This window comes from Drosophila novamexicana, unplaced genomic scaffold (assembly GCF_003285875.2).
Source record: "Drosophila novamexicana strain 15010-1031.04,08,12 unplaced genomic scaffold, DnovRS2.1 tig00000564-arrow-pilon, whole genome shotgun sequence".
NCBI lineage: Eukaryota > Metazoa > Arthropoda > Insecta > Diptera > Drosophilidae > Drosophila > Drosophila novamexicana.
The window spans coordinates 1,358,417-1,371,445 of record NW_020824810.1 but is presented as its reverse complement, the minus strand read 5'-3'; the positions used below and the strand labels follow the sequence as shown (position 1 = coordinate 1,371,445).

The following is a 13,029-nucleotide window of genomic DNA, read 5'->3' as shown; positions in this document are numbered from 1 at the left end:
GTTGCATTTGCCTTTGCCAGCTGTCAGCCGCGGACACAACTATTGCTGGCTCTAAATCAATTAAAGGATCCATTCGTTCTGTTCAGACAATTGTGGGTGTGTTGGCAGTGAAGCGACCGCAGTATGCATTAAAAGTAACTAATGGAATTTTATTCAAATTATAAATTGCATTTGCAGTAAATTCCACAATGCACGCTATATGCTAAATGTAAATGCCAATGCATTTAAATCAATTGAACTTTGAATGCCAAATGGGTAGCTAAACGCGCCAAAAGCTGTGATTTATTCACAGGACATTGCATGCGAAATTTGCCAGCTGCGATGCCATTTTACAACCCACACACCAAATACGTATTTAGACCTAAATATTTCTGTGCATGTGTGCCTGCATACACAATAAACAGCTTTGCAAGCGATCCAATTAGTTGAAATTATGCACAATTTCAAATGCAATTTTCTCTGAATTTGATAATTTGATTTCCCCAAAATGGGTATTAACAAGTAAGGCAGAGGGGTAGGAGTAGAGTGGGAACAAAGTGAGCAAGAGCTCACGCGAAAGTTCACTTCTTAAAAAATAATTTCAATAAATGCGCACTTTAATTCAGAGAAGCAAACTATTTTTAACTTTCAAATAACCGCCAAAGCCAGCAGCTGCGCCACCTAGCGGCGTTTGTTCAAAGTGTAGTCGTCAATAACCGCAAGCGCGCCATCTAGCGGCGTTTGCTGCACTGCTGTACCGGAAACGCCAGCGCTAACAGCTGATACGCCGGCATTTGGGATTATTTAGCGCATTTTAATGCGTGCAACAAAATATTTGAGAATGGCCTTAAAATACATTGGTAAACATTAATTTAAAAAAAATTATTTCATATGCTAAGCTAAACCGTTTACAGACATTGGCGCCAATCTGACGGATCCCATGTTTCAGGGCTGTTATGGCGGCTCAACGAAACATCCGGCAGACTTGGACATAGTTTTGGAACGCGCCTGGCAGCACGGCTTGCAGAAGCTAATTATTACATCGGGTTGTGTAAAGGATGTGGACGAAGCGCTGCAGCTGACTGCCAAGGATGGCAAGTTGAACTGAAGTCAAATAGAAAGCAAAATCTTTATAAATCTACCTTGCAGAGCGCCTGTACACAACCGTAGGCGCACATCCCACACGCTGCGGTGAGTTCCTGCCCGATCCGGAGCAGTACTACAGCGAGTTGCGCTCCAGAATCAAAGCGAATCCGGAGAAGGTAATCGCTGTGGGCGAATGCGGACTGGACTATGATCGTCTGCACTTTTGTGCGAAGGAAACACAGCTGCAGTACTTTGAGAAACAGCTCAGCCTGGCGGCGGAATTTCGATTGCCGCTCTTCCTGCATATGCGAAATGCTCACAAGGATTTCATGGACATATTGGAGCGCAATCGAGAGCAGCTCAAGGCTTGCGGTGGCGGTGTGGTGCACAGTTTTACCGGCACACTGGACGAGGCCAAGAGCATATTGGCCTTTGGTGGTCTCTATATAGGATTGAACGGCTGCTCGCTGAAGACGGCCGAGAATCTAGAGGTGGTGCAACAGCTGCCCAATGACCGCATTATGCTTGAAACGGATTGCCCCTGGTGTGGCATACGGCCCACGCATGCGAGTCACAAACATGTCACCACAAACTTTCCCACTGTCAAGAAGAAAGAGAAGTGGACCGCGCAGACTTTGATCGATGGACGCAGCGAGCCGTGTCAGATTGGGTAAGTCTAGAGTAGAGCATTTATTGAATGATTAATTCATGAAAACCGAAAGACTCGAACTTTCTGTTATCGAGCGAAACGGTGTTCAAATAAATAACGCAACAAGCTCGAACACATTGAGAGAAACGAAGTTCGAGTGGCTCGAGTCAACATGTTCGAGCTGCTCAAGCCAACATGTTCGAGCTCAAACGCAACTCAAACAGCTCGAGCTGAAAAAATATGAATGTTGATACGACTAACGAAATAATTCGAGTATCCGAAAGGCACTACGTTCGATGCATGGCTCTAGTCTATCTTAAAGAAAGTATTATAATAAACTAAACTAAGTTTTGCAACATTTCAGACAAGTCTTGGAGGCAATTGCGGGCATCAAACAGCAGCCCAAGGAGCAGCTGGCAGAGCTCTACTATCAAAACACGTTGGACTTGTTCTTTAGCGGCTCGAAATAAAATTGGAGTGGAACTTGTACATTTCATGCTTTTACATTTATTGTATTGTATTATTGTTGCTCGTGTCCTAAATGCAAATGAATTCAAAAATACGCATTACAACTTGTTCCTTTTTTTTTTGTTGTTGTTGTTGTTGTTATAGCATTAAAACACACAGAAACACATTAAGATTAACATTTAGATTTGTAAATAATTGTTTTGTTAATTAACTTTTTTCTTTTGTCTGAGTATGTATGTGTGTCTGTGTGTGTGTGTGTGTGTGTGTATATATACTATATAGTAGAGATGATCGCCAAAAATATATATGTTTGTATGCCCCAAATGTAAAATATATGTAGATATATGTATGTTTATATGTATTAAAGACTAGTGGAGTTTTTGTAGCTTAGTTATTGCCCTTTCTTTTTTGTTTTGGTTACGATAGACGCTTCGCAAAAGTTCATGCCAAATATCATTTAAATAGTAGATATATATATATGTATTGTTATCGATTACAATTGAAAAGCCTTAAAAAGCGTATATACAAAATATTTTGTAAATATTTAAAAAGTCTGTTAACTAGCCATAGAACTTCTTCCGAGCATAAGTATGTATATGTCAATTATTAGATCATACATTTTTCCGTATAGTATGTGTAAATGCTATCAACAAGTTGCCTGATTAGGATTACTACGCATATATATATATATATATAGAATGTATATGCTGTTCTGCATATATTTCAAATCAAATACTCCTTTTTATAAAACGGGCTTTAAAACTGTCAATAAAGTATGTTCTATGTAGTTTTGTAACTGATATGAAGTCAAATGATATTTGTATACTAGATTTGTAGTTTAAGTTTTAGAACAGCTGTCTCTCTAGTCTCTACCCGATTAGTTTTGCATTTTAAATGACAGATGTGTTTTGTAGCACAATAAAAGATTCAGTCCAATAGAAATGTTATAGCTTTGATATGAACCCGTTCATATGTATATATGTATATATCAATATATAGCACACTACGTATATGTAAAAGGATCCCAAGTGAATCCTCACCAGTTAAAACTTTATGTTATCTAATTAGGCGTGTACTTAAGATCAAGTTTATAGCATCTATAGCTATTTAGATTTATGTGTAGTTGTAAATGTTTGTTTTTCAATATGCTCAGACCCTTTAAATTGACTCGCATAGATAATATAAGAAATCAAGAACAAAAGGTATATAATAATATATAATATATATATGTAAGTATATATAGATACGACAATTTCATTTATTGGGCGTCATATTAGTTGGTTGTATTAGTTAAATTATAGGTATTTACACAAACAAGAGGAAATTATAAATAATAATAATTAAAAGCGCGACAAAACTAAATTCAACTAACAATAAATTCGAGTTTAAATTATAAATAATCCATGAAACTTTTCATACAACATTCAACTTCAATTGTCTTCCATAACTTTCATAAATCTGTATAGATGTGTAGTATATATATGTTTAGGTATATATATTTTTATAGGGAATTAAGAGAAATGCCAATTTCAATCAAATTTGTAACTAGAGATTTTTGAAGAACCCCTTTCATTCGAATTAATTATATGTATGTGTTTATAGCTGTTAATTTATGTATATATATATATATATTGTATACGCGTATTTATCAGTTATCATATATCTTTTATCGTATGTGTGTGTGTGTGTGTTTAGTTATATTGTATTTACTCGAGTTTCTTAGTTTCAAACTAAACTCTGCGTAAGCCTGCAATCGAGCAGGCGACGCCGCCTCATAATTATATTGTTTAGAAATAAATAATATTCGCATGCTAGTTGAATTAAAACATTAATAGATTAATGTATTTTGGGCGCGCTGCGATCGTTGATCTTTTGATTGCGCTTCAAAGTCGCCCCCCGCTTTATTTGATCCATTAGCGACTCGTGACAAATGCGCGGATCCGGCTGCAAGCGTAAAAGGAACAACAATTAGCTATAAAGTGCATATATATATATATATAATACAATCATGGTACTATCTTGCGTATACAGAGAAAAGCTATATATAGATATGCAATTTATTCATGGATCTATCTATAATCAAAGCCTGAACATATAGAAAGAACTATATGTAGTTAATGCTCAGCGTTTCGGGGCCGGGGTATTAGACAAGAACGAACACAAGTAAACAAAACAAAAAAAAATAATACCTTAACACTGTTCATCACAAGTGCGGTTGGGGTTGGTGTTGGTGTTGGGATAGTCGGGTGGTCTACGATATTGTGCACTGGGTCGGGCTAGATTTTGTGGATTTTGGTACATCTACCAGCCAAATAGTACAATAAATGAGCATATATATATATAATACATACATATATATAGAGAGAGAGTGAGGTATGGAGCAGGTGTCGTAAATGTGTGTCTAAAGCGAACTTACCAAAGCCTTGCTATTGATCAGATTTCGCACGGCAAATGCACGGCCGGACATGCCCTGTTTGGCCAGCTTTGCATTGAGATTCTCGAGAAATTCAGCCTTGGTCTTGGCACGTATGCTGCCAGTCTTTTCGATATTGGTGCTTGTGGCATAGTCTAGTGATTGATGCGATTGATCGGTTGATTGATGGTTGACAAAAAAAAAAAGAAGAGAGAGAAGCAGAAATGTTTGATAAACGTTAAAAAATGCCAGCACAAAGTAACGACAGGCGTGAAATGCTTTTTAAACAAATTAAACAACAATGCAAATTATAAACAAAATATATAAATATGTATAATCGAACGAGACAATGCTAACTTCGGCAAGCCGAAATTTAAATATCCTTGCAAAAAAAAGGCCTACAATTTTGCAAATATGCAGGCAGAATTGGAAGCCTCGTAAGAGTGCAGAGTTTTTTTGGGAGCATAGAACTGTAAGATATGGTAATCTGGGTATAATATAAAATTGGAACCCAATTTTGGTTGAGATTTCGTGTTAAAAAAAAAGGGATCATTTCTATGGCATCTTTATGATATATTGTTCTGAATTTGATAAGACTCTGATCATGTAAAAGATATCTGAATAAACAAAAAAGTCTGGCAAGAACGTAATTATAGGAAAGTTATATGATATATATATGCCTGATTCTGCCAATTCTGACAGAATTTCAAAGATTAGAATGAGGTTTTAGATCACATAGAAACAGACAGACAAACTATATCGATGCGGTTGTGCTTACTGATCAAGAATATATACAAATTTTATGGTTTCTGTAATATCTTCAACATTTTGTGATTAAGTAATGAAATAGGCAAACGTTTAGAAAGAGTTGACATGTTCTTTTCAAAAGGTTAGTGCAGTGAGATGCGAATATATAAGGTTGATGTGAAAGTCGGATCAATGTTAAAGAAATGAGATGAGTTAAGTGATATATATGCATATATAATATTTGTTAGATATGTAAAAATTGTTGTTCTGCTGTCCATATCCACGCTGATTGATTGGCAACACGCGCTGGTACATCATATTTAAATGTAATTCAACTTCAAAACTCCAAATCAAATTCAAACAAAACACAAACACAACAAAAGCAACATGCAATTCGCCAAAGAAAACGATTCGAAAGTCCATAAAAAATAAATAAAAATTATTAAAAAAAAAAAGGGAATAAGAAAACAGCAGAAATAACAACAAAAAATAAACTGCGCTGCAATCAAATCAAATCAAATCAAACGCGCGCTCACTTGAATGATGTGCCTGGACATGAGGCATGTGGGCGTGCGAATGGGCGTGCCCATGCCCATGGGCATGGGCGTGGCCATGGGCATTGTTGTGGGCAGCATAGTAAACACCGCCGCCATTGCTGTTGCCGCCAGCAACATCGCGATAATAATGCTGTTGCTGCTGTTGCAGATGTTGCTGCTGTTGTTGTTGCAGATGTTGCTGCTGTTGTTGCTGGTATTGCTGTGCGCTGCCGCCACGTCCCGTTGTGCCATAAATGCTGGCAAAGTTTGCCGTTGCCGCGGGCGAGCCGCAGGTGGGCGACGCAGCGGGCGTTGAGTGCACCGAGGACGAGGATGGCGTATGAAACTTGACAGCTGTGGTCTGTATAAATGGATTCGTCGAAACGAATATCTTTTGCTGCACGCTGGAATGACGCGACGGTATTGGTGGCTGTCGCTGCTGCTGCTGCTGCTGCTGTTGTTGTTGTTGCTGTTGTTGCTGGGGCAGCGGCATTGCTGGTCGCTGACTAGCATGTCCATTGCCAACGCCAATGCCTGTGGGCTGTTGATACTGTTGCTGCTGCTGTAAGCGCTGCTGTTGCTGCTGTAAACGCTGCTGTTGCAATATATTTTTGGGCAGCGTAGCGCTGTTTGCAGCTGCAGCATAGGCGCCCAACACATGATTGCTGCTGCTGCTGCTGTTGCTGTTGCTGCTGTTGCCGTGAGCAACATGTGCGCGTGCCATCTTTTTGGGCATGGTCGCTGAGTAAATGGGCGGCGGTGGCGGATCCTCAAGCGGCGGTGGGCAAGTATAATGTTGTTGCTGCTGCTGCTGCTGCAACTGTTGCTGCTGCTGTTGTCGCATGTTTGCTGTTTGCGCAGCTGTTGAATTTTTTATAAACGAATTTGTATAGTTGGCAACAAAATCTTTGCTGTTGCCGCTTGCCGGCGATTGAATGTTGTTGGCTGTCATTGTTGTTGTTGTTGTTGATGAATTTGAAAATGAACTGACTTTAGAGAGCAACGATGATGTGGATGAGGAGAGCGGAAAATGTGGCAAAGCATTGAATGAACTGGAAGATGCGGTTGTGGATGTCAAAACGCCTGCAACAGCTGCTGCCCCATTGCTTGAGCACAATGTTGCAGCTGCTGCTGCCGCTGTTGCTGACATAGATGATGATGTTGCAGATGAGGTGCCAAAACTAGCGTATATTCTATGTTGCTGCTGTGTCAGCTTATGTTCAAATTTACCGTCGTGGTGTTGCTGCTGCTGCTGTGTCATGGACAAACCGCTGCGCAGGTAGATGGACTCGCTGCTCGCGTTGCCGTAAATGCCCTCGGCAACATGTTGCTGCTGCTGCTGCTGTTGCTGCTGTTGCTGCTGCTGCTGCTGCTTGCTGTTGAGTCGTGCATTGAGCTGTGCAATTAGATTCGGATTCGCCTTGGGCTGTGTCGGCGGCAGTGGGTGCGCATGCCCGTTCGGGCTGGGGCTGCTGCTGCGAAAGCTGGACATGTTGCTAACCAATTTGGGCTGCGCGTAGATGCCGCCGCCGGCGCCAGGCGATGAGGTGCGGTACGACTGTGCGCGCGAGTGTATGTGTGTGAGCATGAAGAAAAAAGAAAGCAATAGAGGCAATAAATTAATTAAAAAACAAAGCTAAATGCTGGACAGCCTGGAGCGAACAGCAAGAAGCAGACTAGAATGTCTCTGGCTGTTCGCTTTAGGCAGCTTTCATGATAAACTAAGTTAGGATTTATTACAACTAAACTAAACTAAGCAGCCGGATTAGAGGAATTAGTGAGCTATTCATAAACAATGCAGCGATTCCCGTTTTGGTTAGCGACGAGGTTGCACTTACGGCATCTAACTGAGGTGGTGCCTGATATGGAGGCGGCGTTGGTGGCAGCTGCTGCTGCTGATGATGATGTTGCTGATGAAGATGTTGCTGCTGCATGAAGCGTTGTTGCTGCTGCTGCTGCTGCTGTTGTGGCTGGTTGGATGGCGTGGCTTGAGCATAGGCATGCAGCTCCATATAGCTATTATAGTAAGCTTCATAGTCAGCTTCAATGCTAGGAATAGGCTTGTGCACGAGCTATGTGGTTGTGCGTATGTGTGTGTGTGTGTGTGTGTGTGAAGGCAAAGCAAATTGAAACGGAAATGAAAATGTAAAGAAAATCATAGTAAAACAGAAGAGAAAAGCAAAAAGTCCAAGCCAAGAAAAGTGCACACACCTGCTGTGAAGGATGTTGCTGCTGTTGCTGCAGTTGCTGCTGTTGGATGCGTCGCAGCGCAACGGGCGAGGCAGGCTGATGCCGCATGGCTGCCAAGGCACGCACCGTCTCCGACACCTTGAGCGCTGAGCTGGGCATGGAGGCCGGCGGCGCCGGCGGCGGAGGTGTGGGCGATGTGGAGTACGCTTCCAGTAGGTAAGCGGGCGGCGGTGGCAGATGCTCGCACGAGTTGTTGCCGTACTGCTGCTGTTGTTGTTGCAGTTGCAGCTGCATTCACGCATAATATAACGCAAACGAAATCATAAGTGAGAAATGAAAATCAACTGAAGCGTTAAAGGAAAAGTGTCTCTGCTGTGGCACAGTGTCTCTGCTGGCACGGTCGATCACTCACGCTAAGCTTAACTTAAGGCTTAAGACTTAACTTAATCGTTTAAGCGTAATTAATTATTAATTATGACTTCAAGCATAGCCAGAACTTACCCCATTATTGGGACTGGGCGTCACCGACGAGCTGCGCCGCACTGGCGGCGGCGGCTTGGCCTGGTTAATGGAAGAACGCCGTGCGATGCGCGTTGAGCCACCTCCTCCTCCTACTCCGCCAACTCCTCCTGTGAAATCATTAAGAACACGTTATTTTATATATACTAAACATTTCTTAGTTAATTCAAGTTAGGCACAGTGAGACCACAAGACACACCACATAAGATTTATACCAGTTAGAAGACTATTTTGATATGCTGAAGTCACACAAAATTAAGTCGAATGTTAGATACACTTTTTATAGATTGGAATTTCTAACCCTTTGCCAAAATGAAATACATCTTTCGATGAATAAAAATCGTACACATAATATGACGAGTACAAGAATTATATATACAATCCCTGCGATAGTTGCGCTAATTACGATATTTTCGATATTTGTATTAGTGTTAAGCAGTGTTGCAATTAGTCGCTGTAACGTGCAGTTGTGTGTGTACATGAGCTATATATACATATATCAGGGCTGCAAACCTGCAAAGAGAGTTCGAAGTTCGAGCCATTGGTTGCGAGCGGTTCGAACCCCTGAGATTCGTTGCATGCATGTTTGATGCATGCTTGAACTGTTTGTAAATTCAACTGAGCAACTCTTGCAGCTCAAGATTCAAGTACCAGTGGGTTCGAACCCATTTGTAGCCCTGATATATATAGGACTGTGTATAAATATGGTGCTGTGAGTGATAATGATTAGGTTGGGGGGGGGGGGGGGGGGGGGGGGGGATTAAGACCTTCCACAGCCAGTTTAAAGACAAACATTAACAAATAAGAAACAACAAAAACAATCGAACAATAATCAAAGCCAAAAGAAGTGATGAGAAAAGCCGCAGCTAAGAAATCAAGTTCATGGTTAAATCGTAAAGAACTGAAAAACCAAAAATAAATCAAAAAATCCAAACGAACCCGACAACGATGCCGGCCTGGGCGTTATGCATGGCTTGACAGTAGCATGGGAATTGTTGGCATTGACAGTGGAGCACGCATATGAATTGGGCGGTGTTGGTGCGGGTTTGGCGGGCACATTGGGCGGCTGAGGTGGCGATGCTGCTGCTGCTGCTGCTGGGGCGGATAATGACAATGATGCAGATGATGATGATGCAGATGATGATGATAATGGCAATGACAACTTGGCCCCAGATGATGTTGATGCTGTTGTTGTTGTTGCTGTGTTGGGCGTTTTGTATGGCGCATGATTAGATGTTGCTGCTGTGTGGTTTGGCATTCTATGATTCGAGTTGTTCGATGCGCATGCGGATGCAATAACGGCAGGTATATTAGTGACATTACAGTTTGCTGCTGTTGTTGTTGTTGTTGTGCTTGTTGTTGTTGTTGTTTGGGGCGACTGTGGTGAGTGTGGTGGTTGTTGTTGTTGTTGCTGCTGCTGCTGTTGCTGCTGCTGCAATTGCTGCTGCACTTTTAGTTTCTGCTTGCGTATTTTGGCATCTAAGTCAGCCTTAAAGTCAAACTTTCTAGGTATCACTGGCTTAATGCTGTTGCCCGGCTCGGGCACGGGCCCATTGAATATGCTGAGGCTAATCGGCTTTGGCGGCAGCTTGCGCCGCAACGCACCAGCAACTGTTGCTGCTGTATCACTCGCGAATTGTTGCTGCTGCTGCTGCTGCTGCTGCTCTTGACTAACCCTAAGCTTTTCCGTACCTCTGTGCGGACTGCTGGCGCGTCCGAGCAGCTGTAGCTGCTGCTCGCTGGAGGCGCGAAACGAGGAGAGTCGCTGCTTGGCGGGCGCCACGGTTGCCGTTGCCGCTGGCTTCTGTAGACTGGCGCCCGCCGAGCTGCCATCCGGCGACTCGGGTGAGCCCGTCAGATTGTCCGGCAGCTGTTGCAGTTCACGCATCTCGTGCAGCTGCAATTGCTGCGGATCTTTGGTGCGCAATAGCACAATTTCCGAGTTCTGTTTGACAAACTCAATGTCCGGCGTATTGGGTATCTGGTGATCGTAGATGACGACCACGGCGCTGCCGTCGTCGCTGCACGTGTCCACATAGGCGTGCCGCGGCTGGCCCACGCACACGCTGTCCGAGGCGGTCAGCGAGACGCTGTCGCTGGCAAAGTGGCTGCGACCTGTATCCGGCTGCTCTTCCCGATTGGCAAAGTGCGCGAATGTCGGATTCTCATAGCCGCCGGCCAATATGCCGCCGGTCAGCGAACTTGTTTCGCTCACATAACAGCGACTCAGCTCCGAGTCCGAGGCATTCAATTGCTGATGCCGTCGTTCCGCGGCCAATTGGCCATCGATGCCGCCGCCCAGCTCCTCGGATGTGGTGTCCGATATGTCTGTGCCGCAGCCGCTCGAATTTGTTTGATTGCTGATCGCACAGCAGTCGCTGTTGTTGCTAGGCAACATTAGCAGATCGTTGCTGTTGTTGTTCTCGTTGCTGCTGTTGCTGCTGCTCGAGCCGCTGTTGCTGCTGCTGTTGTTGTTGTTGTTGTTGATGTTGTTGTTGCTGCTGTTGTGCTGCTTGCCCTTGCCCTCATCGATCTCACGTTGAAAGGAGTCTAATTCGCCAATTAAATTATTTAATGCTTGTATCGAATCTTCGAAAGATTTGTCTAAATATTCAATTTGTTCAGGTTGTTGAAGTTGTTGTTGGAGTCGTTGTGGTTGTTGTTGTTGTGTGGTGCAATATTTTTTGTACAAGTGTTTAAAAAAAAACGCGAATTTTAACGAGTGTTTTGTTGGTGCGTGTGTATGTGTGTTTGTGTGTGTAGGAAACACAACAAAAACAAAAGAGAAATTGGTGGGAGGGAAAAAAAAACAAAAACAGAAAAAGAAAACATTTTAAATATGTTAAATAACGATACTCTTACATAAACAAGGGCGTGAGCAAAAAGGGGGACGGGATTCAAACAAGTATCGGGGGCAAAGATTCGGGATTCGGATTTCAGAACTGTGCGCACGCAGTTTGTCTGCTTGAGCTAGAGCCTGGCAGCGAGTCAAGCGAAGTGGGTTTCGAATACTCGATAAACTATTTCCGTCGAGCTAGTCAGCAATGAAAATATGTTTGACTCGAGCAGTTCGAGTTGCAGACAAAAAGAAAGTGACGTTCGATCGAACTTGCTTGTAACTAGATTCGGTTCGTTTCGAATGTGCTCGAGCTCAAACATGTTTGTTCGAGTCTGTCAATTTTCGATTCAATCGATTGAGTATTCGAGTTTGATGCAAATCAATCAACCGATGCCGGGCTCTAGCTTGAACTTTGAACTGTGAACTGTGTGTGTATGTGTGTATATGTGTGCAGCGGCTGTGACTTACCCATTTCCTGTTGTTCCACCGCGCGCAGCTCCTCGGAACGCCGACCACTCGATGCAGCTGGCGGCACAGGCACAGGCGCTGATGCAGCGGCAGCGGCTGCCTGCTTCTCAAACATGGAGGCCTTCTGCAGCACCGAGGCACGTGAACGTTCGTCGGTATCGCCGGAATCTTGGACAGCTGCAGCCGGTGGCGACGGTTCGGTGATCTTGAGCACTTCGCTGGCGGAGGCGGGCGGCGTCGGTGAGCTGATCTGATAGACAAAGCCGAGGCCGCTGGCAATGCTGCCGCCACTGGGTGTACCTGCGGCAGTGGACGTGGGTGAGTTGGTTAACAGTGGTGAATAGTGATTCTGTGGCGTTGAACAGCCGCTGGATGGTGTTGTGGTGCTTGTATTGGTATTGGTATTAGTGTGACAACTACCACCACCACCACCACCAGCTGTGCCCACCAGCGAGGCAGCAACAGCCGAGTCAATGGATGGATGCGAGTGCAACGAGGAGGCCGTGTTCGAGGACACCGACGAGGATATGGAATGGGAGCGTGTGCCTAATCCTGTTGGCTGATGATTCATGTGCGATTGCTGCTGCTGCTGATGCTGCAACAGTTGATGCTGTAGCGAGCCTGTCGACGAGTCATTCGAGTGCTGCGAACATATCGAATCAATGCTGCTCTGCTGCTGCAACAAAGGTGTTGCTGGCTTTTGTTGCTGCTGCTGCTGCGATTGCTGCTGTGATTGCTGCTGTTGCTGCTGGTTGGTTAGTTTCATAGCCGCCAGTTCGGACATATTAACATAGGTGGGCGTGGTTTGTTGCTGCTGTGTTTGCTGTTGCTGCTGTTGCTGTGCATGATGTGCGGCGGACAGCTCTGTGTGACATTAACATGAACGTTGGACAAAGCATGCGCATGGTGTTTGGTGTTGGGAGAGAGAGCAGCACAATAACGAGTACATGGATTGATTAGTAAAGACGCAATGGATTAGGCATTAAGGCGTTCACACAAGGAAACAACATGAAAAACCAACAAATAAAATATTGTTGCCTTCGGCGTGCCGAAGATGAAATACCCTTAGCGGACATATAGAAATTGTGTTATTATTATTAACTTGAACCTAAATGCGTTTCAAATACTCGGCCAA

General features: G+C 43.6%; 2 protein-coding genes across 18 annotated transcripts in view; one reads left to right on the top strand and one right to left on the bottom strand.

Moving 5' to 3' along the window:
* Positions 1 to 775: 775 nt before the first annotated feature.
* LOC115762520 (putative deoxyribonuclease TATDN1) lies at positions 776 to 2,428 on the top strand. The gene is made up of 4 exons (XM_030704780.1): positions 776 to 839; positions 894 to 1,073; positions 1,129 to 1,735; positions 2,079 to 2,428. The coding sequence occupies exons 1-4, from the start codon at positions 797 to 799 to the stop codon at positions 2,182 to 2,184; spliced, it is 936 nt and encodes a 311-aa protein (XP_030560640.1). The 5' UTR covers positions 776 to 796; the 3' UTR covers positions 2,185 to 2,428.
* A 535-nt stretch (positions 2,429 to 2,963) lies between these two features.
* The window catches only part of LOC115762528 (protein MTSS 2), a 55,170-nt gene continuing 45,104 nt past the window's right edge, over positions 2,964 to 13,029 (bottom strand). For 4 of the 17 annotated variants that reach the window (XM_030704793.1, XM_030704795.1, XM_030704796.1 and 1 more), the window contains 9 exons: positions 11,895 to 12,758; positions 9,527 to 11,191; positions 8,570 to 8,697; positions 8,090 to 8,356; positions 7,717 to 7,950; positions 7,109 to 7,436; positions 4,599 to 4,750; positions 4,372 to 4,483; positions 4,045 to 4,126 (listed from right to left, as the gene is read on the bottom strand). In XM_030704793.1, coding sequence (XP_030560653.1) covers positions 4,373 to 4,483; positions 4,599 to 4,750; positions 7,109 to 7,436; positions 7,717 to 7,950; positions 8,090 to 8,356; positions 8,570 to 8,697; positions 9,527 to 11,191; positions 11,895 to 12,758 — 3,749 coding nt within the window. In that variant the 3' untranslated portion in view covers positions 4,045 to 4,126; position 4,372. Of the gene's footprint in view, positions 4,127 to 4,371; positions 4,484 to 4,598; positions 4,751 to 5,878; positions 6,740 to 7,108; positions 7,437 to 7,716; positions 7,951 to 8,089; positions 8,357 to 8,569; positions 8,698 to 9,526; positions 11,192 to 11,894; positions 12,759 to 13,029 lie in introns of all 17 variants that reach the window. The other 13 variants (XM_030704794.1, XM_030704809.1, XM_030704808.1 and 10 more) reach the window with 9 other exon arrangements.

Excerpts from the sequence above, each read along its gene's own strand:
- LOC115762520 (XM_030704780.1), top strand. The coding sequence starts at position 797 with ATGCGTGCAACAAAATATTTGAGAATGGCCTTAAAATACATTG. Across the intron at positions 840-893 it reads AATGGCCTTAAAATACATTG|ACATTGGCGCCAATCTGACG; the intron begins GTAAACATTAAT and ends AACCGTTTACAG. Across the intron at positions 1,736-2,078 it reads AGCGAGCCGTGTCAGATTGG|ACAAGTCTTGGAGGCAATTG; the intron begins GTAAGTCTAGAG and ends GCAACATTTCAG.